This window comes from Vulpes vulpes, chromosome 9, assembly GCF_048418805.1.
Source record: "Vulpes vulpes isolate BD-2025 chromosome 9, VulVul3, whole genome shotgun sequence".
Classification (NCBI taxonomy): domain Eukaryota; kingdom Metazoa; phylum Chordata; class Mammalia; order Carnivora; family Canidae; genus Vulpes; species Vulpes vulpes.
Window position 1 is genome coordinate 106018635 of NC_132788.1, and position 26674 is coordinate 106045308.

At 59.4% G+C, this 26674-nt stretch overlaps 1 protein-coding gene across 1 annotated transcript in view; it reads left to right on the top strand.

The window, feature by feature from the left end:
* Positions 1–26674, top strand: part of PTPRS (protein tyrosine phosphatase receptor type S) — a 95386-nt gene that overhangs the window by 38105 nt on the left and 30607 nt on the right. Inside the window, exons 3-9 of the mRNA XM_072721701.1 lie at positions 4417–4562; positions 5080–5221; positions 9773–9961; positions 11518–11526; positions 13176–13193; positions 15825–15935; positions 17785–17796. Of these exons, the coding sequence (XP_072577802.1) occupies positions 4417–4562; positions 5080–5221; positions 9773–9961; positions 11518–11526; positions 13176–13193; positions 15825–15935; positions 17785–17796 (627 nt within the window). The remainder of the gene's footprint in view (positions 1–4416; positions 4563–5079; positions 5222–9772; positions 9962–11517; positions 11527–13175; positions 13194–15824; positions 15936–17784; positions 17797–26674) is intronic.

A 26674-nucleotide genomic window follows, 5' to 3' on the forward strand; every position in this document is an offset into this window, starting at 1 on the left:
GGGACCCATAACGTGTCCACGCCGTGGCAGTCCCACGGCAGGGACACGTGAGAAGCCCCTGCGTGCTGCTTGGCTCGTAGCAGGCCCACAATCCCACGCTCTCCCCGTGAGCACAGTAGTTACTGCTGCTGCGTGAGAACACCGGGCACAGGCACACGCACACTTGCCTCGGCCATTCTTGCTGCTGCTTGGTTTTTTTTTTTTTTTTTAAGATTTTATTTATTTATTCATGAGAGACACAGAGAGAGAGAGAGGCAGAGAGAGAGGCAGAGGCACAGGCAGAGGGAGAAGCAGGCTCCATGCAGGGAGCCCAACGTGGGACTCGACCCTGGGTCTCCAGGATCAGGCCCTGGGGTGAAGGCAGCACTAAACCGCTGAGCCACCCGGGCTGCCCTGTGCTGCTTCGTAGTAGATGCGTAACATTCAGATCAGCCACGACAGGCTGAAGGGATGAATGCTCTTCTCATCGTTCCCATTGTACAGATGGGGAAACTGAGCCTCGCCGAGGCTTCATGACAGTCGGGAGGTAGCCACACGGAGGTTTGAACCCGGGCTGCGTGGTGTGAGCGCCCTGACCATCACACCACACTGCCTGTGGGCCTTAGCCAGCCGTGGCTGTGCCCTGGTCTGTGGTCACCTGCCAGGGCCTGTGCCTTCCTGGGCTCTGTTCCCTGCAGTGAGAACAGCAAGCCAGAGGCGACAGGCAGTTGAGCATTTCATCCATCCATCCCAGGGTCAGCCCGTTCCCTGGGGCGGGGCGTCTAGGGCACTGTGGGGGGTCAGCAGCATCCCTGGCCCCACCCACTCCATGCCAGGAGCACCCCCAGTTGTGATGACCACAAGGTCTCACCCCCGGCCCCAGGTGAGGATCGCTGGTTTAACTTACGCTGGTGGGATAAATAACGCGTTTGCTACTTTGACGTCTTTCTCTTACAATAATTAACCAGCCTCAGGGGAAACTGAGTCTGCCCAAGCTGGAGACCCATCGTGAGGGGTTGAGGGGAGCGGCTACAGAATTTGGAGACCGCCTCAGCCTGGGTTCAGATCCTGGCTCTGTCATGTGGCCACAGTGGACCTGTGCTCTCATTCGTTCAGTGTGCCTTTAATAAGCACCTACTGTATGCCGAGCACTGGCTTAGCCACAGGGGACACTATGAACCCTCCACCCCTTTACGGAGCTTGTAGTCTAGTGAGGGAGACGCACTACGTGCCTCTGATGGTGGGTGTGCTGGGGATGTGGGTGTGAGGGGAGGGCTGGGCTCTGCATTTGCAAGGGGTGAGAGAAGATCTGGGAAAGGTCACAGTGAGGTGGCGTCTGAGCAGAGACCTAAGGAGCTGAGAAGTGCACCCTGTGGGTGTCTGGGGGAAAGGTCCCAAGCAGAGGGAACGGTATGTGCAAAGGCCCTGGGGCAGGACCCAGGCATGTTGGCTGGAGCAGCGTGGGCGACATGGAGATGGGGCAGAGAGGAGGGCAGGACCCGGAACGGGTCGGGTCCTGTAGGGCCTTGTGGGATTCAGAGAAGACTCCCGGCTCAGCTCCTACCCAGGGAGGTGGGAGGGGGCCCTGGAGGGCGGGTGGAGACTCGAGTGCTCACAGGCGCCCCCTGGTGGTCCTGTGGGGAGCACAGCGGGGCCCCGGGGAGCAAGGAGGGCTTGCGCCCCAGGATATTAGGCCCTGGCGTGCAGCTGGAGCGGCCTCAGCGGGTCCCCCCAACGAGTCCTGGGAGTGGCATCACCACTCTGACACCCGGGGTGCTCCCAGGGATGAAGACACAGCCCTGTTTATGGAATTCCCGGGGGTTGGTCGCTGGATCCCGTCCGGCTGGAGTCCCAGCTCTCGGCCATCGCGGGTGGGGTGACCCTGCGCCCGTCTCTCCCCCTTCCTGACCCCTGACCTGGCTTCTGTGTGGCCCAGTGGACCCAGGACACACCAGGGGGCTGCTCCCCATAAGTGACTGCCGTACCCTAGGGTGTCTTTCTTGTGTCAGGGGCCCCTGAGCCAAGAAGAGGAGGGAGAGGATTTGTCCAGAGGAGAGAGCCCGAGCGTCTGCAGGGGATTTTCTGATGGGGGTGCAGTGAGCGGACAAAACTCTTGCAGGTCACCTGTGACCCCAGGGCCACCTGGAGATGGGCTGAGGAGACCTCAGGGCCGCCGGGGATCTCAGGAGCGAGTGGGTCCAGTGTTAGGTGGGCAGCAGGGGTCACCAGCTCCCTGGGGCCGGGGGTGGGGGGCTGCCCTGTGCCCACCCTGCTGAGTGGCACGTGACCAGCTCTTTGGGCCCAGCGTGATCACGGTGGCGTGATGGGGGGATGCCCAGGCAGCAGAGGAGCTCCTGCCCCAGCCTGTGGTAATCTGAGAAGGCTCCCCAGGGGAGGTGCTGGCCTGATGAAGGGAGGAGGGAGGGACTCCAGCGGGAAGGACCAGAAGGACCAACCAGGCTCCCTCTGTGTCTCCTCCCCTCCCCACCCAGGGTGCCGGGGGTGTGTCCCAGCTTTGAGGCATAAACAGCTGGATGCGTCCAGTCCTGTCCCATCCAGTAGCACACATCTGCCCTTCCTCCCAGGGGCTCCCAAGGGAGGAGTTTTCCCCAAATTAAGATTCCTGACCCGGCCACAGTGACTTTCCTCCATGACATTGGCTGGGGACACTGGAGGCCCCAATCACCAATCCTGAGGCTTGGAGGAGGGGCCGCCCAGGCTGCCAGAGCCAGGGAGGAGGAGGGCCCAGCCCCAGGCCTGGGGGTGATAGGAGCATAGGACACATGCCTGTGGATGGGGAGACTGTCACCTCCGGGCGCTGCGGGTGTGGCTGCAGCTTCTGCGCCCTGAATCTGCACGATGTGATTAACCACCGCGGCTTCGCAGGGCTGCGGGAGCTGAATGAGGCCCTGCACGCCCGCGTGGCGATTTTCGGAAGAGACAGACACACGGTCACATCAGTGGGTGCGGAGCCTTGAGTAGAGGGAGGCGAGGCCAGTCGGGCCACTGGGGTGGGCACCCCATCTTGGTCAAAGAATTATTATTACTATTTTTTAAAGGTCTTATTTACTTATTCATAAGAGACACAAGAGCGAGGCAGAGACACAGGCAGAGGGAGAAGCAGGCTCCATGCAGGGAGCCCAGTGCAGGACTCGATCCCAGGACCCCGGGATCACACCCTGAGCCAAAGGCAGACACTCAACCACTGAGCCACCCGGGCGCCCCTCAAAGAATTATGTTAAAAAATAATTTCTGTTAACCTTTAAACAGTTATAAATCTCAAAAAGGCAACCAAGTAGGAAGAGTCTCCCCCTCCGCGGTGTCCTGCACCCCAGTTCCCTTTGCCTCCCCTCCTGATTTTTCTTTTCACACAAACTGTAACCTTCCCTACACCTTCTACCCCTCGCAGTTTTGCATCTTACGGTATCTCTACCTTGCTGTTCCTGCCCTGCTGGCTAGGAGAGTGTCCTTGTCCCCTTGTGCTGCCTGCTGTCCCATTTCGGGGTGGTCCCCTGTCCACAGTCCCCTTTTGTTGGATAGATAGGTAAGTGGTTTCCTACAGGACCCCTGCCTGCCCTCCTGCTGCCGCCCTTGAATCTATCAGTGAAAATCTCAGGACTCACCGAGCTCATTTAATGGGCTCCGTCGTAGCGTCCCCGCCCCCCAAGTGGAGGTCCAGTGTCGCTCAGAGATTTCGGTGAAAAGTCAGCAGCGAGAAAGCAACAGGAATATACTTTCACAGGACGCCTGGGTCCGTCCCCAGTGCAGGGTGGAGGCTGTAGGGGGTTAAGGACCCCGTAGGCCCCACTCGAGGCTCTCTCACTGGAGGGGCCGAGAACATGATCACGGGTCCAGCCTGGTTCGAACCCCGGCTCAGCCACGGGCTGGCTGTGTGTCGAAGCAGAGGCTGTGCCTCTCCGTGCCTTGGCTTTGCTGTGTGTCGGACGGGGACCATGGTGGCCCTGCGCTCCGTGCCATCGGAGGGTTAGATGTCACTGAACTACACACCCCTGCATACAGTAGGTGCTCAATAAGTGCTTGCTCTGGTGTTGGCAGCATCTTACCCTTGGGAAACGCGGTCAGCCTCTCTGAGCTCCTGCCCCCAACCCCTCGTGTCTGGATGCCTCCCAGGATGGAGCCAAGGACCCCCCCCCCCCCGCCGCTGCCCTCCCCCCCACAGGGTTTGGCTGGTCACCACTAGGGGCCTCCAGGTGCTAAATCTGAGGACCCAGAGTCTTGGGGGAGGGCTCCCCTCCCATATCCTCTGGGACCCCTGTGAGGTTGGAAGCACATGTGAGCCTGCATAGCTGTAGTCCGGGGGTGGGGGTACGCATGGGGACGGCCCGGGGCGGGGGAGGTTTTTGCACGGCCCTGTGGGGTCTTGGCCTCCTGCCTGGGCCCGCCGAACCCCTCCTTTTCTTGCTCTACCCTCCCCAGAGCCCCCCAGGTTCATCAAAGAACCCAAGGACCAGATCGGTGTGTCGGGGGGAGTGGCCTCCTTCGTGTGTCAGGCCACGGGCGACCCCAAGCCACGGGTGACCTGGAACAAGAAGGGCAAGAAGGTCAATTCGCAGCGCTTTGAGGTGAGTCGGGAGCTGAGGGGGGTGGGGGGACAGTCTGGGGCCAGCACCCCGTCTCTGGACGGGGCCACGGGGGCTCAGCCGCAGATGTTGCAGAGGCGGCTCCCGGTAACACAGGCGGCCAGGCCGGGTGTGCCCCACTGGTGCCCACTGTGGCTGGGGCAGCTCTCACACCTTCCTGCCGCGTGTCCCACCTGCCGTGCCGCCGCGTGCTGTGTCCCCTCAAGCACGGCCCCAGCCTCTCGGTCTCCTCTCACACACAACTCCATGACACGCACCACCAGACACACGTCTATGGCCAACGTGCCTCCGCACGCCTGTCACGCGGACTTGCCTGTGCTTCTCACCTCCCCCCCCCCCCAGACCCTCATACTTGCACAGACCGGACCCAGTTTCTGTGGGCCGTGCATTTGCACGGGACGGCCCCCCACGTGCACAGCACTGCCCCCTGCTCCTCTCCCAGCACCCCCACCCCCCGGACCGCAGCCTCACCCTCCTCTCTCCCTGTTGCCCACGGCAGACAATCGAGTTTGACCAGAGTGCGGGGGCCGTGCTGAGGATCCAGCCGCTGCGGACGCCCCGAGATGAGAATGTGTACGAGTGTGTGGCCCAGAACTCTGCCGGGGAGGTCACGGTCCATGCCAAGCTCACTGTCCTCCGAGGTACTGGGCTCCCCAGGGTAGGGGGTTGGGCGGGGGGATGCGTGGGAGGAACCAGGCCTTGGGGCTTTTGGGACAGATGCTAAAGGAATTGTTGAAAATCTTGCTTTGGATTTTCTCTCTGGAGGACCTTGGTCTCCCTTCCCCAGCCCGTTACGCCGGCATGGCCCAGAGCCTGCCAGTAGGGATATAAATTCCTTGGACCTTGACAGGAAAGAGCAGCATTAAGGGACCAGTGTCATCCCCGTTTGTCACCTTCGTCACTCTCCTCTGATTATCAGAGCCTGATCCGCCTCAAACTGGTTCACGTGAGAGAGAACACATTCACTGACCTGTGTGTTGAGAATGTCAGTGGAGTAGCCAGCTTCAGGTTCAGCTAGATCCAGGAGCTCATACTCTGTCTTTAGAGCTCACCCTCCCTCTGCCTCTGGGTGGGTTTCCCTCCATAGTGACTGGGTCCTCTGTGGGTTTACCCCCAGTAACTCCAGACTCCCAGGCCCTCACCCCAGAGAGGACCAGGTGATCCAGGACTAGTGCTCATGGTGCAGATTGGGTGAGAGGGCCATCCATCCTGGCTCCAAATACTCCAATCGGCAGAGGCCTCCCTGGAGTCGGGGGGTGTCAGCCCACACAGACCGGCTCAGTAAGGGGCGGTTCCTCCCAGAGGACGAAAGGAGGAATAGATGTTGGACGGGTGCAAACAGCCGCCCACCGCCTCCCATACATTGACTCCGATCCTTCGGGAACGCTCCCTTGCCCGGCTGTTTGCTAGCCTCGCTCCGGCGGGCCAGGGGGCAGCAGGAAATCGCTCTCTCGTTGCGCGGCAGCACCCTTCAGACAGCCTCGCCACAGACCTCCCACCCCCAGCTGCTCCCTCCTGCCTGCCCAGTGGCAAGGGCCCCTGTAGCCGCGTGACCTGGGCAGGGTAATAAACCTCCGTGAGCTGCACTTCTGCACCTCCCAAGGTGGGAAGGGGAATAAGGATGCTCCCGTGGGGATGGTCCCCACACTGTACACGAGGGGTGGTCACGTGAACCAGGGTGAGCCCGGTGGGTGGAGCCTGCGCGGGAGAGACTGGCCACCCAGTGTCACTCCGAGGTGAGTGGGGACGACTGCCGCTGCCCTCCTGTAGCTCTCACATGCATGGGCTCTGCCCGGGTCAGCACCCCGACCCTCTCGCATCTTCAAGAGTGAGCCACCGACGGGCCCTGGGTGGGAGGTGGCTCTCAGGGGTGGCACCCCCCCCCCAGCCTCTCCCAGGGCCGCAGAGCCGGGGCGGGTGGTGCACAGGCCCCGGGGTGGGGCGGGCACTCTGTCTGGCACCCTGGGCGCAGCCTGCACGGGGTGCCTCCCTCGGAACGCTCCGCCCAGACCATCTGTTTAGCAAGAGGCCCGTGGGTCCTGGAGCCCGTCCTGCGGTGGGGGGGGGTGCAGGGAGCCCGCGTGGCCCGCCTCTTCCCAGCAGATACTCCCGCCCTGACCTTTCCCGGGCACAGACGGAACAGCCTGCCTCCCGCTGCCCGTGCCAGCCTCCGTTGTGAGCGCGCCGAGAGTTAAAAGGCCACGCTGTGAATCTATTAGCCGCCCGCCGCCCCGAGTCTGGGAAAGCCGAGCGCGCTCCCTGCCCCCCAGCAGGGCCTCCTTGGCTCCGCTCATCCTGGGGCCGGATGCCCAGCCCGGGAGGCCTTTGACCCCGGAGCGCCTGTGCCCCCCTCCCTGAATGCAGCCGGGGGGGCTAGGCCCAGGCCGCCGGGCCCCCTCTGCCTGCCCCCCTCCCCGCCCTCTGATCGGGACTCCGCTCACGCCTTCCATGCTGTTGTTTTAATTAAACTCCGAGGAATCGGGCACAATGCGGTACGCGGCGAACATTTTTGTTTAATTAGGAGCTCTCGGTAGCGCCGGGCGGCGGCCTCCCCCAGTGCCCGCCCCGCCGGCGGCCACCCACACGCTCTCACAGGGACCCCCCGGGGGCTGCACGCGCAGGGGAAGCACTCACGTGTGAGCACGCGTGGGGCGTGGATGCGTCCTCGGGGGAGCGGGCGCGCACATGCCCGCCTTGAGCGCCAAGACGCGGGGCCTCGTGGTTTTGGCCTTCACATCCAGTGACGTCATGGGTAGCCAATCAGAACCACCTTTGGGGTTCCGGCCTCGGGCCCAAGGAGAACAGACACGGGGCCTGGGCCACACTGGACACGGTCCAGCCACCCGCTCAGACTCGAGTAGGTCCAGTCCGGGGGATGGAGGTTCCAGCCGGCCCCTCCCCAGCCTCCCCAGGCCTGAGCGCAAATCCCAGCCTTGCCGTGTCCTGGCTGTATGAGCTGCAGCGGCTGTGTTTCTGCCCCAGCCTCAGTATCCCCCTCTGTGAACAAGGTCCCATCCTTGAGGAGGGCCCAGGAGAGTGCTGGTACAGAGTGTGCCAGGGCCATTTGCCCTCCAGGCACCCCTGGACCAGGACCATAGCTCTCCTTCCGCCAGAGGAATGGAATGGTGCTGCCCGGCCTGCCTCTCCCCTGCCCCATCTTGGCCTCCCGACCTCCCCCTGCGCTGTGCCCCGGGCTCAGATTCCCTGCATGGTGGTCTCTCACCCATCTCTCCCCCCGTCCCCCTGCCCCAACACGCCCACCCATGCCCACTGCCCCTTCTGGGCATCTGTGAGCAAACACCCGTGCACCATTTCCCTTTGCACAGATAGCAGCACCGTCTGTTCCAGGAGGCAGCAGGCCTTTTCTGTAAAACACCAGATCGCAAATGTATATATATTTTTTAAAGATTTTGTATATTTATTCATGAGAGACACAGAGAAAGAGGCAGAGACACAGGCAGAGGGAGAAACAGGCTCCCTGCGGGGAGCCCAATGCGGGACTCGATCCCAGAACCCCGGGGTCACGCCCTGAGCTGAAGGCAGATGCTCAACTGCTGAGCCACCCAGGTGCCCCCAGAGAGCAGATATTTTTGACTCTGCGTGCCAGTCTTCATTCATCGCAGCTTCTCAGCTCGGCTGTCCTAGCCAGGAAGCTGCTGTAGGTGACGTGGACGCAGATGGGCATGGCCACGTGCTAATAAAACTTTATTAATAAAAACAAGCCAAGGGCCAGGTTTGGCCTCTGGCGATAGTTTTCCCTCCTTTGTCTATACCATCTTTGATTTTGAACCCCGTCCACTTAGCATGCCTGGGACCTCCTAAGGCAACTCCTGCCTGTTTCAATATCGCGTCCCATGGGTGGCCTGGGGTGTGTATGTGACAGATCCCCATTGGCAGCTGTTTAGGTTGCCGGCAGCCTCCTGCTGTCCGGGGACACTCTGCATTCCTCTTGTAGCGCACGGCACGTGGAAACCATAGATGTGGAGCTGAGGGTTGGGGTCTCTGGCGGGTGGCCCCAGAACACCCCTCCTCGTACAGTTTGTACCACCCACGTTCCCACCTGTTTGCCTTCGGTTTAGCAGCACCACGTGTGATCAGTTTTGTTGTCACTTGGCCGTCAGGCGGGGTGGGGACTGCACGGGTTTGCCGTAACTGAGTCCCACCATCTGGGCAGCTTGAACCACATATTCTGTCCCAGTCCTGGGGGCGGGGAGTCTGAGATTGGTGTGTGGGCAGGGCTGGTTCCTCCCGGGGCCTGTCTCCCAGGCGTGCCAACGGCCGTCTTCTCCCCGTGTCCTCACGTGGTCAGCCCTCTGCGTGTCTGTGTCCTCATCCCTCCTCCTCCTAAGGACACCGGTCAGGTTGGATCAGGACTCACCCCAGCGACCTCATGTTAATGTAGTCACCCCCTTAAAGGCCCGACCTTCCGAGAATCACGTTCTGAGGACTTCGGCATGTGAACTCGGGGCGGGGGGGACGCAGAGGGAGCTTGACATCTGTGAGGAACAAGGAGGTTTCTGTGGCTGGATGGGGAGAGCATGAAGGTGGCTCAATATGGGGCTGCCGAGGCCGGCGGGTTGGTGGTGGGCAAGGATCCTGGGTCCCTCCAGAGGACAGTGGGGGCCAGAGTGGAAGGGCATGCAGCCAGGGGGTAGTGGGCTTCAGCTTATGTTCTAGAACGAGGGCAGGGGGAGAGAGGGACTCCCCAGTAGACTCCCCGCTGGGTGTGGAGCCCCACACGGGGCACAGGATCAGGACCTTAGCCGAGATCAAGAGTCGTTCTTTTAATCCACTGAGCCACCGAGGTGCCCGAGTTTGTTTTTAAAACTGCCCCTGGGTGTTGTCAGAGACCCCCAGGGTCTCCCCCGCTGGGCACTGCTGACTTGGGGGGGGCGCCGCAGAGGAGGCATCCTGGACGTTATGGGATATGAGCAACCTCCCTGGTCCCCAGCCCAGGTGCGACACCCAGAATGTGCTCCAGACTTCTCCACTTGTCCCCTTGGTGGCAGAGTGGCCCATGGTGAGAAGCACCAGCTGGGCCTGATGCCCCCCCCCCCAGCTCGCCCTTGAGTGGGAATGATCCACGCCCCCCCACCCCCCCGCCCCATGTGGCAGGCGGGAAACTACTCTGGAGGGCTGGCCATGTGGTGACCCGGCCCCCGCCCTGTGTTCTTCCCCTATGTCCCCCTCAGAGGACCAGCTGCCCCCCGGCTTCCCCAACATTGACATGGGCCCCCAGCTGAAAGTGGTGGAGCGGACGCGGACGGCTACCATGCTCTGTGCTGCCAGCGGCAACCCCGACCCCGAGATCACCTGGTTCAAGGACTTCTTGCCTGTGGACCCCAGTGCCAGCAACGGGCGCATAAAGCAGCTGCGGTCAGGTGAGCAGCGGTGGCCGGGAGGGTGCGGGAGCCACGGAGGGCGGCGTCTCCAGGGCCCAAGCCCTGCCAGCTAGTGGGAGGCGGAACGGCGGAGGGGACGTGCAGCCGTGGGCGGCGTTGGTGTGGGGAGTGTCCTCAGAGCTGAGCCGGCGGGGGTACCATGGGGCATCCCCAGGCAGGGGTAGCAGGGAGCTAGGGCGGATGGTAGGGGGAGAGCTTGTCTGCACCCGAGGGGGGTTGTAACGATGCACCCCGCTGTGCACAGTGATGGGGAGCTGGGGAGACCGGCAGGGGCAGAGTGTCCCCAGTCCCCAAGCCCTGCAGTCCTGTCGAGGCGCAGACAGTTGCAGGTGAGGGAAAGCCACAGAGGTGGCGGGTGCCCGCACGGCCCTCGCAGCAAGGACACAGTGCGGCTCACGCAGAGGTGCAGGGGAGCCAGGGAGAGAGTGGTGAGGGTGGCCGTCTGCAGGGCCTCCCCACTGAGGGTGTCACGGGGCACAGACAGGATGGATAGTGGGGCGGCTTGGAAGGTGGTGGAGGGAGAGGGTGTCCCCTGCTGAGGCCGTAGGCACGTCCCGCGAGGATATAACGGGGTCCAGACGGGCCGTCCGGCTGCTTGTCAAGGCCTCGGCCGCCTCGGGATGGGCGGTTCCACGGCCGTGTCTCGGCCTAGTGCCCACGTGCCCCATCTGTGAGTCCGTCCGTCTGGGGGCCTGTGTGTGTGTGTGTGTGTGTGTGTGTGTGTCGTGTCGGTTGTCCCTCCTGCTGCTTCATGACAAGTCTGCGTGTGCGTGTCTGGCCTCCCTGTGCCGGCCTCACCTGCTCCCCGGGGGTGTGGGCCTGCCAGCCGCACACTGGGGGTTCGCCTCCTGCCTCCTCCCTCCTCCACGTGTGTCCCTCCCGGGCGCCCCTCCACTTAGCACTCTCTCCCCCTTCCTCTGAGGACCCCGCCTGGAGCCACCCCCGCCTAAAGGCTTCCCGGTTGTTCTTAACACCCCCACGCACACTGCCCGGTCTCATCCTCCGGGGGCGGGGGGTCCGTCTGCCCATCCTCTGCACCCCACTCCTCCCCAGCGACGACCCAAGCTGTGAGAAGGGGCAGATGCTAAGCCCAGAAATGTCTCCCTTGGGGAGAGACACGGCCTTTCCCCCTCCCGCCCCCCCGCTCCTGTCTCCAGGCACCTGCCACTCTGGGTGGGGGTCCCACTTGGGAGCGACAACAGCCCCGGGATCCAGCTGCTTCCCTGCTGGCCTCTGCCATCGCAGCCCCGAGGGAGTGAGCCCATGATGAGCATGGAGCCCGGGCCCCATTGCCTGGGCCAGTGTCACCTGTGTCCCCAGAGCAGGGTCTTTCATCTGGGTCTCCGGGTCACCAGGTTCCCCCCCCCCCCCTCGCCAGGGCACGGACCAGGTGCTCGCTGCTTCCTTGATCCTAATAAACCTAATGATTATTCTGGCCTCCCCTCCCCTCCCGCCCCCGAGAGGATACGGGTTTCTGCCTCACGCCCATTAATGATCCTGTTCTCTTTTCTTGTCCCCCTGTTGTAAACGTTCAGAGACCTTTGGTAAGTCTCGTTTCTTCACCACGTCAACAACTAACGTCCCCTCTTGGTTCCCCTCCCCACCCCACCCCCCGCCCCCTCCCCCCAGACTAACAGCCACTGTGACAGTAACAGTGACCCACACTCCAAGTGGCATGTTTACTAACGACCCCCTCCCCCACCAGCCGCCCAGCCCTCCCCGTCAGGCACCAGGGGGCTGCAGAGAGAGGAGTCCAAAAGGAAAAGAGGAAAACACACAAGGCCGCAGAGGGGGCCAGTCGGACCCCAGAGTGGGGAACTGGGGTGCTAAGGGGAAATTAGCGCAATCCTAGAGCTCGTGGGGTTCCTGGCCTTGATGCTGTTGGAAAATGAGGGACTTACGGAAGTTTGGGAGCTGGGTCTCAGGGCTCCTCTTTAACAGCATCTGGTCTGAATCCCCTGAAACCAGCTGCTGGGACTGATTCTTACTAAAGTGAGAATGACTGATATTGGCCCATGAAGTTCTTTCTCCTCTTTCTCAGAGTAAGCCGTAGAACCACCTTTCACACCCAAGAGGTTTATCCTCTCCTCCCGGTATAGTGGCCACGGGCTGCTTGGCCATCTTGGGAGGTCCCGTTCTTTGGCTTCTGGAATCCCACTCACCTGGGTTCTGGTCCTCATTGCAACTTCCTATTCTTCCCCCACCCCACGTAAAGAGGAGAAAGGGGCCTCATCGGGTTGAAGATTCTGTAAGAAATAAATAAGACACAGGCCTGGGAGGCTGCAGAGCTGGGTTCTGAGCCCACCCACCTGCTTACTCCCACCCAACGCCTGGTGTAGGACTTCGCTGGCCCCTCGGGGCTTTGGCTTGGCCACCGGTTTGCCCATGCCACGTGGAAGGAGCTATGTTCTCTCTCTCCCGGGGACGCCTCTGCCCTGGCCTCGGGGTCCCCTTGTTCTTGGCGTCTCCCGGGGGAGTCTGCAGTCCGTTGGCAGAGAGAGGAGACTGCACCTATCCCAGGAAGATGAGCGAGGGTGGGGTAAAGCGCCCGGGACCGCCTGTTTGTGTGTGTCCCGAGTTGCCCTGCCCCCCCCCCCCAAGGTCGCCCTTTCCTCTTTTCCTTTTGGACATTACGGGGGGCGGCGGCGGGCCCCCTCCCCCTGCCCTGGTCCCCTTTCACTGCTCCTCCCTGTCCCCCTTACTGGCCTGTCTGTGACGCCTCCCCTTTGCTTTATTAATGCCCAGCCCTGGGGCACTAACCCTCCTCCCACCCCCATCTCTAACAAGACCCTGAGCCCCTCCTCACTCCCATCCCTTCCAAGAAGGAAAGAAGGAAGGGAGGTCCGTGACCTCCCTCCCTTGGCCCACAGGGAAGGCAGCCGCCAGGGCCGGCCGTAATCCTCCCCGGGGCCATAGTGACCCCACTGAGACCAGTCTAGAGGGGCTCCTAGACGCAGTCCCTCCTTCTCCAGGAGACGGCCGCCTCCTGTGGGAAGCCTTCCTGACTGCCCAGCCCTCAGATCCTGCTCTGCACTTGCAGGGTCCCCTAGGCTCAGGGCTGGCTCCGTCCCCCAACCCCCTGGGGGCAGAGTGGACGGGCCTGGCTTGTGGCCCAGCCTGGCCTCCCTGGGGCCCCCCGGCCCCCCAGGACTGCCTTCTCAAATTCACCTGACTCTCTCTGCTTCCCTTACAGAAAGCACTCCGATCCGAGGTAAGAGGCTCTTTCCTCACCCACCCACTCACACTCTCTCTCTCTCTCTCTCTCCCCCCCCCCCCCACTGCCCACTCGGCCCCCAGGCTCCACGGGGGGCTTATGCCCAGGCCTCTTCCACATATTTCCCCATTGCCACCCTGCCCAGTGTCTGTCCAGTCTCTGTCTGTGTCGCTGTGTGTGGCTGGGGGGCCGAGTGTGGCCTCGATCGCCCCTCACTCAGGACCTGGCCGCAGGGCAGGGGCCGTCCCCGCAGGAGGGGGCAGTGCCTCCCACGTCCCCCCACTGCTCTGGGAGCCAGGCTTCTGATCGTAGCTCTGTACATGGGCCTTGTCTTTCTCCGGCCTCAGTCTTTCCATCTCTGAAATGGGCACACAGAGGGGGCCCTCTGGCTCTACTGCTCCTTTGGTTCTGGGGGTCCAGCCCAAGGGAGCAGAGAGATCTGCAGTCTCAAAGGCCAACCCCCACCTCCAACCCAGTGCTGACTGGAATAGACTAGAATAGGCCTGGGTGGGAGTCAGTGGCTAGTCCTGGCTTTGCCACAAAATGCTGTGCAACCTAGGGCAGGCTCCCTGCCCTCTCTGGGCCTCCGCAGTAGTGCCTGCCCGCCCGCTGTTCAGAGCCCTGGAGATCAGGGGGAAAGTAAGAAGTGGGGTATGGGGGGCAGCCTGCCTCTGTAGCCCCCAAAGAATCTAATCGGGGGTCCTCCTTTGGGGTCCCTGTCATTTCCATGGGACAGCCACGAAGAGCTGGGTAGAGGCGTCTCCTTGGGAGCTTGGGCTGGATTTTTGTGGCCTCCTGGTGCCAGGAACTCTGATACCTGTGATTCAGACACACGTGGAGATAGTCACTCGTCTTCCCTTCACTCGTGGTCCCCACGCATGTGCGGCCAGGCCTGTGATTCAGACATTCGTACTAATTTAGTTATGAGAACGAAGACTTTTGATCCAGGCCTTCGATTTCAAACATACTCGTGGAAACATTTGCCTCATCTTTTATTTACTCGCGGGCGTTGGAGTGTCTTATTGAGGTCTGTGATTTCAAACTTCCTCAAAGATGTTCGCGCAGCTTCGCTCACTTGCGAAAATGAGGGCTCGTTCCAGACTCGTGGCTTCAGAGATCCTCGAGGGAGTGTTAGCCTCGTCCTCGTTTACTCGTGGGCACGGCGGTGTTTGATCAAGGCTTGTCCTTCCGTATGTTCTCGAGAAGGCTCATTCATTTTTACATGTTCGTGGCAAGTAACGTATTTGACCGGGGCCTGCGATTTCAAACACAGACGGGAAATCGACCCTCTTTTCGTAGAGTCGTGGGCATTAAAACCTTCGACTTGGGCCTGCGATTTTAAGTATCCTTGAGAAAAATTGGCCCCTTTAAGCTTTTAGTCACTCACGGCCAACAGATTCTTTTTTTTTTTTTTTTCTGGCTTGTGATTTTCAAACACGTTTGTGGCATTTCAACCTCAGTTTTATGTGCGGGATCCGAGGTTTTCATTCGGACGTCTGATTTCAGACACTCGGAAGGTTTCCCTGTTAACCCACGAGTACGGTGGATCTGGGTCTAGGACTGTAATTGCAAACACACTTGAGGAAGTTCATTTGCTTCCTTGTCAGCGCCAGGATCCTGAATCCAGGCCTGTGGATTTTAAGACTTGTGGGCGAATTCAGACCCGCTTAGATCACGTTCAGGGGAGTCCATGGGGAAAGCCAAGCTCCTCTTCAATTGGTGTCAGGTACAATACGGGGGCTTTAATCCAGGTTTTTTTTTTTGTTTTTTTTTTTTTAAGATTTTATTTATTCATGAGCGACACACAGAGAGAGAGGCAGAGACACAGGCAGAGGGAGAAGCAGGCTCCCTGCGGGGGTCCTGATGCGGGATCCTGGTCCGCGATCATGCCCTGGGCCAAAGGCAGGCGCCCAACCACTGAGCCACCCAGGCGTCCCAATCCAGGTTTTTTGATTTCAGACATACTTGATGTTTTTCGGTCTCAACGTCTTTTATCTTAGCTCACGTGAGAGGTTTCCCGGTCCTAAAATTTCAGTTAGACAACCTCGTCTCTCCATTCATGGGCACTGCAGGCTTTGAGACCTGTCATCTCAAACACACTTCGAGGATCCCAGACCCCCGTTCATTTACACATGGGCAGTGGTTGGAACCAGCAAAGCAACCAGCAGCTTGGTGAACCTGTGCTATTTCCTGTGGTCGCCCCTTAGGCCCCAGGGTCTTTGAGATGACTGCTGTGGGTAGCGAATGCCAACTCAGCGTCCCCCCTGTCGCCCGGAGAGCCTCGCTCAGTGCTTTTGCAAACACACCTCCGTGGCACATACCTCGTTGGTAAACTTGGCAGTCCTTTCTGACGCACCAGCCGTGTGTCCACCGGTCACAGTGAGGATGGAGCATTTCGGGGGGGAACGCAGCGCATTTAGGCCGGTGTTGGGCTAGGCTTGGAGTGGGGGGGGGATGAGCCAGGGAGGCCCCCAGCCCGGCTAGGGCTTGCAGCCTAACTCATCTCTTCCGTCTGCCTCTCTGGCCCAGAGAGAACGAGAGACGGGTGCAACCGGGCTCTGGGACAGCCCGCCCAGCCCGTGCCCAGGCCCTCCCTGACTGGCCAGGCTTTCTCCCCTCTTCCCACAGGGGCCCTGCAGATCGAGAGCAGCGAGGAGACCGACCAAGGCAAATACGAGTGCGTGGCTACCAACAGTGCCGGCGTGCGCTATTCCTCACCCGCCAACCTCTACGTGCGAGGTAGGGAACGCCGTATCCAGGTCGAAGGCAGGGACCCGTCCTCTCCTGTTCCCCCTCCCTCCTTGGGCTCACAGCCTCCGGGCTCCCCTGTTCCCTGCAGACCCGAGCGGGAGGGCCCCCCCACCCACCCCCTGGTCGCAGCAGGACCTTGGGTGAGGGCGGCATCCCTCTCCGGACCTCAGTTTACCTCTCTAAAACGGGGGCTGTTTACACCACCCCGCCCCCGTGCCTGTGACAGACACCCCACGGGCTGCAGGACTTGGTGGGGAGGCAGGAGGGAACGGGGCAGGGCCAGGGGGTCAGCCTTGGGCCCACAGGGCTGGGGGAGCCTGCAGGCCTCTGCCCCGCCCGCCCGCCCGCCCATCTGAGTCGGCTTCTGTGGTGTGTCGTGCCGTGCCTTCCCTCCGCTGTGTGCTTGCTTTGCTTCTCCAGACTCCGTGGCCTCTCGTAGCTCCCCGCTTCACCCCCCCCCAGCGCCCTCAGTCTGAGAGCTGGGGAGGGGTCCCTGAGGCCGCCCCCCGCCGCCGGCCCCCCGCACCTTCGGCTGTCCCGGAGCCCGGTGCTCTATTTTTCCTCCTCGTTGCCCTCAGGAAAGGACTCGTTTCGGCCCAAGCGAGGCCGGGGCCACAGCAGGCGTCTACGCCTGGGGCTTGGCACCCCGTCAGGCTGCGGCAGGCACGGCACGCCGGCGAGGCTTGTCGCTCTCGTCAGGCCCGAAGCCCGGGTCCTGGCCCCAGCACCCCCCACCCCCCACCCCGTCCCCAAGGAGGCCCTGGGAAGCGTCTACACTGACTTCCTTCTGGGTCCCTTGGTGTCCCTCAGAGGCACCGGGGGGCTCCCCGGGTCCCCAGAGGCCTGCGTCGACCCCTCTCCCCGCTGTGTTGGTTCTCTTCGGTTCTTTCAGAAATTTTAATCCGCCTCCTCCTCCACCATTTGCTCTGCTCCCCTCCCCGCCTCCCAATAGCTGTTTCTGATCAGATTCGTGGTAGAAACAGCTCCTGCTGCCAGGAAACAGGGCCCCCTTCGAGCCCCAGGGCTGCCCTGATTGGCTCCGTGTACTTGACCTCACCCACACCTCCCTGGGCCTCAGTTTCTCCCACTTGAGGCACCGGATCCCTGCCATTCCCCAGCTGGGAGGCTGGGCAGCTCCTCCCTCCCCCCCACAGACCCTCCCCGCTTGGTCCCCACCAAGCACAGCCCCACTGGGGCTGTCTCTGAGGAGGAGGCCGCGTGGCGGGAGGGAACGGGGCCGTGGGCGCGAGGGTGGGCAGGGGGCACACACCGATCCGCTGCCACGGCACCTCTGGTGAGTTATAGCGCGTCCGTGACTCCAGCTGACTGGTCTTCGTCTAACCTGCTTATTTCTCTGCAAACACCTGGGATGGGGGTTTGTAAGTCTGGCAGGGTTCGAGGAGAGCGTGGACGAACAGCAGGCATGGGATGACGGGGTGGGGGGGAGGCCTCTAGCAAGGGTGCGACGAGGGAGGGGGACCCCTGTGTCCTCAGCCCCCTGGAGGTGGGGTCCCCAGCATGAGCCTCTGATCTTTTGGGGGGTCCAGCCTCCCAATCTTTGCCTGGGTCTCAGACGCTCCAGAAATGAATTAAAAAAAAAAAAAGAATCGTGGAAGACAAATGTAATATGTCAAGAAAAGGAAAAAAAAAAAGGTCATTGCTGTTCTTTTTTATTTTTTAATTTTAATTTTTTTTTTTGGTTTAAAGAGAAAAAAACAACAAACTATTGCAGCTTTTAGCCTTGGGAAGTCCTCTTTTTACTCTCTGTATCTCCCCTATTTTTTCTCTTTTCCCCATGTCATTGTGTTCTGCATCAAACCCCCTTTACATCCCTCAGAGCTTCGAGAAGGTTGGTGTGTTTTTTTCTTTTTTACTTTCTTTACCCACATTTTTACATTCTGAAAGTGACACACACACACACGAAACGCACACAGACACGCACACGCGCACACACGCAGACACGCACACGGAAAATGATAGCAAAAGAACTAAAAAATAAATAAATGAATGACGGAATATGAATAGTAAGCACAAAGCGAACAAAACAAAACAAAAAACCGCCAAGCGAGAGCAAAAACCCAGAAAGACACGAAAATTTCAGCCGCGCCCAGCCCGGCCTAGGGCCGGCCGCACACATGCGATGCTTGCATTGTGGTCGCCTCTATGCATCCGTTGGTAATGTTGTTGCTAAGTTTTTTGCACTCCTCGTCGTCATGGTAACTTGGGCCTGATGCATGCCGGGAGAATGTAAAAATTTCTCTGCATGCCACTCTTGTCGGTTTGGTTTGGTGAATTCCCAGCGCCTTCTGTTGGAGTGTTTCTCGTCTCCTGTTCTGTTTTTCTCCTTTGGTTTTCTTCGTATTTCTTTCTTTTATTTAGTTATTATTACTATTATTTTGGTTTTGTTTTGTTTTGGGGGGGAAAAAACCGATCAGTTCGTTTTTTTTTCCCCCTCCCATCCCCGTTCACCCGGTCCCCTTCTACCCCCAAAGCGTTTCGTCTTTGGTTCTGTCTTGTGTTCCTGTGCTATTTGGTTTTGGTTTCTTGGGCTGAGCTGTTCTGTGGTTGTTCTCCAAACGCATTGTGACTTAAAAGCCAGTGTTCCTGTCCCAGCTACCATCCGGGAGGGCGGTAGGGGTCCCACAGCTGGGATGCCGGGGCAGAAAGTGACCGCCCGGGCTCGAGGGCACAAGGGAGGTGACCTAGATGGACGGTGGGGTGCGTGGGGAGAGCAGCCCAGTTGGCCTGGCCTCGCCTTGGCCAGCCCCCTCTTTACCCAGAGCTGGCGCCCCAGCCCCGCAGCGCAGCCGTGTTGGAAGGGGGCTTAAGCAGGCCTGTCCCCATCTTTCTGCCTCAGCACGAGACCACCTCCCACTCTTCCCAGACAACCCAGAAAACAGGCATTTGAAGCACAGCTAAACGGGCATTTTGAGTTCTTGATCAACGTAGCCGCAGTCCAAATATGGAAAGTGGTTGCCTTCAAATTGGACCGTCCTCCCCAAATGACGCATGCTCGGCACACAGGCCGCGCTCAGGACGGAGGCTGGCCTGATGACTGTGGCATCCTGGCTGGGCACAAATACGGAACCGTCTGTCAGAAAATGTAGCATGGAAAAAAAAAAAAGAAAGAAAGAAAAAAAATGTAGCATGACCCGCTTAGGAAGAGATACGCAGGCAGTTATCCTGCCCCTTAGTGCTACGCCTGCGCCTCCCAGGCGGCGTTGGCCGCTTCCTCCACCCCTTCACGGGCTCTGGGCCCAGTCACAGGCATCTTGTCCAACAACCCAGCACGGTCACTTTCTGAGTACCTGAGCATCAGAACTGTGGAATTCTGGAGAAAACCCAGGGGAACTCTGGACGTAGCCTCTCCCCCCTCTCTCTCTGCCTCCCCGACTTTCCCACTGCCTGCCTCTCCCTCTCCGTCTCTCTCTTTCTCTTTCTCTCTCTGTCTGTCTCTCTCTCTCTCTCTGTCTTCCCCACCCCACCCCCACTCCCGCCTTCAAGTGTCTCTCTCACTCCTGCAAACCTTCGGAGATTCTGAGGTGCACACTCCCATCTTCTTCCCTGAAGAAATAAAGCAAGCCCTTGAGGATACTGCTCCAGCCCCAAATAAAAAAATTCATTTCGATTTCTAGCTGCCCGCATTCCCCCACCCCGACCCAGGCCCCCAGCTGACGGACAACCCAACGTTTGTGGTAGTTGAGAGAAGAGGTCAGCCTGTTGGGGCTGCTGTTTTTCCCCCCTTGTCCCTCCCCTTCCGTCCCTAATCACCCACATACTGTGAGGTCCAGGGCCAAGTTGGCGAGAGGACTTTAGATGCGATGAGAGATTGATTTCTCTGGTCTCCTTATTAACCCAGCGTGAGAGCTGTCAGGCTGACCCTCAGAGGAGCTCCAGAAAATAGGAGAGAGGGTCTCCCAGCCCGTCCACCAAAGCTGGGTCCCAGTGAATTGGAGCTAAGAGGTGGCTGAGGGTCTTGGGCTCCGGCCAACCTGGATTCAAACCCTGCCGCTGCCCCTTCCCCAGCTGTGTGACCTTGGGCCAGTCGCCTGATCCCTTGGGGTCCCACGTCCTCTGAACAAGAAGGAACATCCTGCACTAGCTCATGGGGCAGTTGGGGGGATCCCATTGAGCTAATTAATATCCAAGTGCCTTGGGTAGTTTGTGGCACACAAATCTACCAGTGGGGTTGTTGTAGAACGGGGACATAAAGAATTCAAGCAGTCACTTCCCTTCTTTGGGGACCTCATTTGGCCCATTATGTACCTTCACAGCTCCGCTGTTTGAGTAAGATGGGGATGGTAATGGTAAACCGCTTTGAAAAGAATTGTAGGGCAGAAGCTAATTCCTTTGCTCAGATCTCATTTTTTTTCCGCTGGTGCTCTTCTGAACCCATCCCATGATTTCATTTTCTCCTGGTTCCAACCCAATTCCTGTGAGATCAGTGGCTTCCCTAGAGCCACAGCTTTCATCTTGCCCCCTGTCACTCCACCCAAGGAGTTGGGTAGCCACAGAGTCAGAACAGGGAAGGAAAAAAAAAAAAAAAAGGCCCAGCTTGGGTGCTAAGCTACCCTTGCAGAGAATCACCAGCCCTGGAGAAGAGGTGGGCCACCGGGGCAGCCTGACCCGAAAGCTGGCAGCGAGGATCCCCTGCCCCCCCACCTCCTAGCCGAACCCCTTTAATTCACCGGCACCAGCTCCTGCTGACCCTGGGTGGGTCCGGGGGTGGGGGCGGGATACTCAGACGTGCCCTCCCCTCCTCCTTGAAATGTGTCTCTGAGATGCCAAGGGCCTGAACTCAAAGCCGAGCCCAGTGTTTAACACAGCCGGCAGTTGCGCTTCCAGAACTTTCCCCCTGGGGAGGACCCGGCTCAGATTTTTGCCGAGGTGGGAAGGTGACGATCAGGTTACGCTCTACCTGGCTGTTGATCTTCTAGTCCGTCTCCTCAACACTGTAAGGCCCTAACGGTCCTGCTTAGTGGCCACACGTGACATCTTTACTGCTTCGTCCGGTGACCATAGCGTCACCTGAGCCGTGGTGCACAGGACCTAGTTAAATAGTGTGCCACCCCGCTGATGTCATGAGAGCTTGCGGGGAGAATTGGCAGCGAGCTGGAGACCGAGGGCAGGGCGTTCCGTCCCCCGGGGCCTTGGGGTATCTTTAGGGTTTGGGAGGAGGAGGCCAGATGGGGCTGGGATGCCTTAATGACAGGTCTCGAATCCTGAGCTAAGGCGCAGGACTCGATGCTCAATGCCAGCGGTGGGTGTAGATCGCCCCGATTCGCAGGTGTTGCCAGAACTCTGTGACCCATCCCCGGGCCTTTGCAGATCAAACTGTGGTGTGGGATTTTTTTTTTTTTTTAATGGGACAGATTATTTAATTTTTAAAACTTCTGGCATCCAAGCCACGTAAAATTGGTGGCTAGGACCTCGAGATGATTTCCTTACTTCCTGCCCCCTCCCCCACCATCCAAACAGTAGTAGATACAGGTATGGGGCCTGGAACCCACCTCACCCCCCAACCCCGCACCCCAGAACCTCCCGTAGTTCTATTTTTTTTTTATTTTATTATTATTATTTTTTATTTATTTATGATAGTCACAGAGAGAGAGAGAGAGAGGCAGAGACACGGGCAGAGGGAGAAGCAGGCTCCATACACCGGGAGCCCGACATGGGATTCGATCCCGGGTCTCCAGGATCGCGCCCTGGGCCAAAGGCAGGCGCCAAACTGCTGCGCCACCCAGGGATCCCCCTCCCGTAGTTCTAGAAAGGCTCGCACTGGGGTGTGTGGCTGAGCTTCCCAGGTCCCATTGATCACGCCTGGCTGTGCCTCCCCCTGCCCTGCCCCCAAGGCCCCTGACCTGACCCTGACAGGCCCCAGCCCTCCTCCTCCTCCCACCCTCATCCCAAGGGGAGAGGGGGCTCCAGGGTGGGGAGGCAGGCTTCCCCCTGGGCGTGGCGGGCGGCAGGGAGGGGGCGTTCTGCAGGAACACTGAGCTCTAGAACCTCTCGCCTGCTGCCTGCCTCACACTCTTTGCATCGCTGTCTCCTCTGTTTTGGGGGGTGGGGGGAGTGAGGGAACCATTAGATTACACCTTGTCGTTTGGAGAGCCCCACGTCTCTGGCGGCCGCAGCGAGGGAGGCAAGGAAGTCACTCGATTGGCAACATGTCATCCCGTTTTCTGCCAGAACCAAAACCAAAACAAAAGGTGGGGCAAGAGAAAGGGCACCCCCCCCCAAAAAAAGTGGAAAGTAAAATAACGTCAATACCTGTAGTGCAGCAGAAATGCTAAAAATGCTAACAACTTGCCAAGGCCGCTGGTCAGCCCGTGGGCCGGAGGTGGGGGGGCGGGGGGGCGTCCGGCCAGGTCCCTCCAGGCCTTGCACGCTATCTTGATGGCGGAGGGAGCTGGCAGTGGGAGGGAGGAGGCAGGATGGGGGACAGGAGCAAGAAGATGCCCAAGGCAGGCCGTGGGGTAGTGCCCCCCCCCACTCCCTGGGCCACAGGCTGGGGTTCAACGGAGGGGCTGAGGATCAGGCTCGGACCCCCCTCCCTTCCCAGGACAGGTGTAATCTAAGCTTCAGTGAGCCCGTGGGGGCTGCAGAACTTGTTGGCATCTCTCCCCACCCTCCCAACCCGCATCCTCATTTTGGAGTCTGGAGGAGCACCCAGCAGCTCCTCTTACCCCAAAATGCCAGGCAGCGCTCCCCCCACCCCCCCCACCCCTTGGAGCTGCGGCTTGCCGAATCGTTGAGATGTCTGACACTGTTCCCTAACCTAGTGCTTCCAACCAGATCACCTCACTTTTGAGTTTTCCCTCACCCCTCACCCCCTCCCCACCCTTTCTCCCCCAAACCCCACCCCCCTTTTAGTTTTTGACTTTCTGCCTCTTCCTGCCTGGGGGAGGGGTCGTCTCCCGGTTGCTTTGACGGTTTTTGAGTTGTTTTTCCATGTGAATCGGGGTTTGAAGCGACCCACCCCCCCCAACCTGCCACCCCCCCCACCGCCCACCCTCCTGACCCCCCTCACCCATGCGGGTCCCCCCCGCTGGGACCCCCGGCTACTCGGTGACGAGAAGAGCTGGAAACGAGAGCCAGCTGGAGCGTGCTGAGGACCAAGGCTGGTGTGGTCCCCTTATAACCTGCCTGGACCCTCCATTCAGGTCGGTAATTGGGGGCGGGGGTCCCGCGGGGCCACTCCGTCCTGTGGGCTCTGCGCCCACCTTACTTCCTAACCCGCACCTCAAGCTTGCAGCCAGGGGTGGAAAGATGTCGTGGGTGGGCGTCAGCACCATATTGGGCAGAACACAGCGTCAGCCGCCCGCCCTTGCTGGCTGGGAGGTTGCCCAGAGGCCTCGTGAGACCCACCCCCCCGCCAGGGGGTATTCTGAGCCCACCTGATGCCAATGGGCACAATCCCCTCCCCCAAGCTCGTGGCAAACCAGCCCTCTTCCTACAGCACACCCTCAGAAGCAGATGAGGTGAATGAGAAAGCAGGTAGGCAAAGTTTCTCAGCTGTCAGCTTTTACAGCACATTGGCAAGCCCATTTAACTGATGGCTGCTGGCCATGCTTGGGATCGTGAGCACGAGAATTACTATTGTTGATAAACGCCCTTGCACGTCTTACTGACTTCTGGTCAACAGCCCTAGGCGGCAGGGCTTTTACATATTCAAGATATATGCTTGTCCCTGCTCCTGAAAAAGGTTGGAGGTGTCTTCCAAAATCTCCCCCAGCGTGGGCGGAGATATTTTAAGATAAGTTCCGATGTGAACGGGGTCTCTGGGGCAAGATGTTGAGCCTTACACGCAGATAAACATGGCTCATATTTAACTTTTAAATCGTAAAGCTGCCCCTTACCCCCTTTGATATTCCGATAATCCCTCTCTGTGTGGGTGTCTTACTCTCGTGGCTTCTGGACATTTGTTATGATCGCTGGATAGTATTCAACCGGTGGTCCCTGGCTATTGTACAGTTGATGGGGACTTTTGCCCTTTCTGCTGTCCCCAGAACCTAAAGACACGTGGGTCTGAAAGAGCCAGGTGCCAAGAAGCGACACCTGGCCGTGATTCTTGCTACTTGCCAAGGCGAGAGAAGGCTCGCTCTATCTGAGAGGTAGAGCCCAGGCAGTCCTGGCTTTGAGCTCTGGCCCCACCGCTTCTCTGGGCCTCTACTCCTTCATCCACAAGATGGGCCGTACAGATACTTGCCACACAAAGTTGGAAGGAATAAAGTGACATGGGGATTCTACAGAAATTCTGTTTCCTCTTTAATTCATCCCAAACTCCCATAAGGTAGAGAATCGAGTTGATCTCCACGCACCCGCGTGCCCACCCTGGAAGGCCAGGAGGAGACGTCACTGGCCCCATGCCCAGGCTGAGTACCTTCTGCATGCTGGGCACTGCCTCAGTCAACATGATACCTTCTGAGCAGGGCCCCAGTTACCCCCATTTCACAGATGAGAAATCGAGGCAAGTGAAGGATCTCCCGTCTCAGCCTGGAGAGGTTTTGTGTGAGACTGTGAGGTCGTGAGGAATTGCCCTGCCAGCGTGATCAGCGTGTCTGTGACGAGCCCTCAGCCAGGGGCAGGGCAGGGCAGGGCGTCCCTGAGAAGTGGGGCTGGGCTGGTTTGCCCCGAGGGCTCTTCCTCTGTGAGGCTCTCACCTCTGTGGCCACCTCGAACCCGCCGCTGGGGCCCTTGGGTGCTGGGCAGGGAGGCCAGACCCTGTGTTCTGCTGGGGGTGGGGGGAGTACCTCCCTGGGGAAGTCACAGCCCCCTCCCTTTCAGACCCCGATTTTCAGCCCCACACATTCCATGTCTTTTTGGTTTTTTGTTTTTTCTTTTTGGCTTTTGTTTTTGGTATTTTTTTTTTCCTCCTTCTTCTGCTTTTGGGTGTTCTGTTTTGTTTCAGAGGGGATTTTTTTGTTTGGGTTTTTTTGTGGATTTTTCTTTTTTTTCCACTTTGTGTTTTCATTTGTTCCTCCTGGTTTTGTTTTGGACGTCGAGGCCGTTTTCTCTCCTTGATTAATTAGCTCCCCCACGCTCATCCCCCATCGTGTTCTGTTTCCATGACAACGCAGCGTCGGGCATCCCACTCGTGCCTCGCTGTGGATGCCGGCGGCTGGCCTGGACCGTGTCCGCTGGCTGGCCAGATCCCATTCTCCCCCAACTCCCCCCCACCCTCCACCCAGCCCTGCCAGAAAGCCACCCCCCATCTCAGCGCCCTGCCCCGCCCCTCACCCCCAGTCTGCATGGCCCCTCTGTCTCCCCCTCTCCCACTCCTCCCCTCCAGCGACACCTTTCACTCCTTCCATCCCGTCTCCAACGTGACACTGGACTTTTCGTGGGGCTTCCTTTTCCGAAGGGCTGCCGCTTCCTTGCCCTGCCTCCCACCCCCCATGGAGCTGCCCTCTCCTCTCTGCCTCCATCCCTCCGCGGGTTCAGGGAGCAAGGAAGGGTTGGGATTTCCAGCTTAGGAGCGGGGCTGCAAGAGCGGGAACCGGGCTGCTGCCCTCTGGCCCCTGGACCCCCCTCCTCCGTAAGGCGAGCCACAACCCCGACGGCCACCCCCTACCAGCAGTGCGCAGTCAGAGGCAGGTCAGGGTGCCCAAAGGCGTTTCGTTGCCCCATTGACCCTCGACTTCCAGGTCTGTCATCTCGGTAGTTGCAGACAAGACTCTGGCCCACCGAAAGCTGAGGACCCTCCCATGCACGGGCAGGGGGTGCTTTTGAGACCCCAAGCTCTCAGCCAGGGGCAACCTCTTTCTGGCTCAGAAGGATCTCTCTACCTACCAGGTCAACGCAGGTCCCTCCCACTGCAGTTGAACACCTCCCGTGGCACAGCCACGCTTTTTGGAAGTTCAGGTGCCCATTAGCACCCCCCCAGGCCCAAAACCTGTCCAGCTTCCGAAAATGGAGCCCCCGAAATGCATCCTGCTGCCTTCACGGTCTGCGAGGTTGGAACAGAAGGCTGCACCCGCTTCCCCGCTGAGAAACGCACAGAACATGTCCCTGTTTTCTCAACGTTCCAGCTCATTCCCTCGTTTTATTATTATTATTATTATTATTATTAATTATTAATATCCTATTTATGATTCTGCTAGGGTTGTGATGTGACAATGTGACATGTCACATTGGGTCACATCCGCTAGAGTTAATATGCAGCATTGAAGTGGGCCCCCTCCTCCCTCCTTCTCTGTCTCTGCCTCCCTCTCTCTGGGCCTGTCTTCCCGCTCTCTCTCCCCCGTGGCTCCGCTCTCTCTCTCTCGCTCTCTTTCGCTCTCACTCTCTTGCTCTCGCTCTCGCTCTCTCTCTTCTCCGGCACCCATGAGTATGCACCGAAGGCCCCTGAAACCCAGGCCTCTTCCCTTGCATTACCTCTCTCTCTGTCCCTCCTTCTGCCTCTCTCTCTCTCTCTCTCTCTCTCTCTCTTTCTCTCTCTCTCAACCAACCTATTTTGCATGCTGTTTGTGATTCTGAGAGCTGCATCTATCAATGGAAACTTGTCAGACCCGACAGAAGCTTTTAGAAGGGTTTCTAAACCCAAAAACCACAAAAATTTCATTAGAGTTTCTCATCTTTTCCCTGAGGGCCCCCCTCTCCCCGGGAAGTGGGCAGGGCCCCCGAGTCACCGGCAGGGACAAGGGTTGGGGGGCCGAAGTCCCGGCCCCCTCCGCCTCCTGGCGCCGCTGGCCTCTGTGACCTCCCGGCTCCCAGGTCCAACTTCC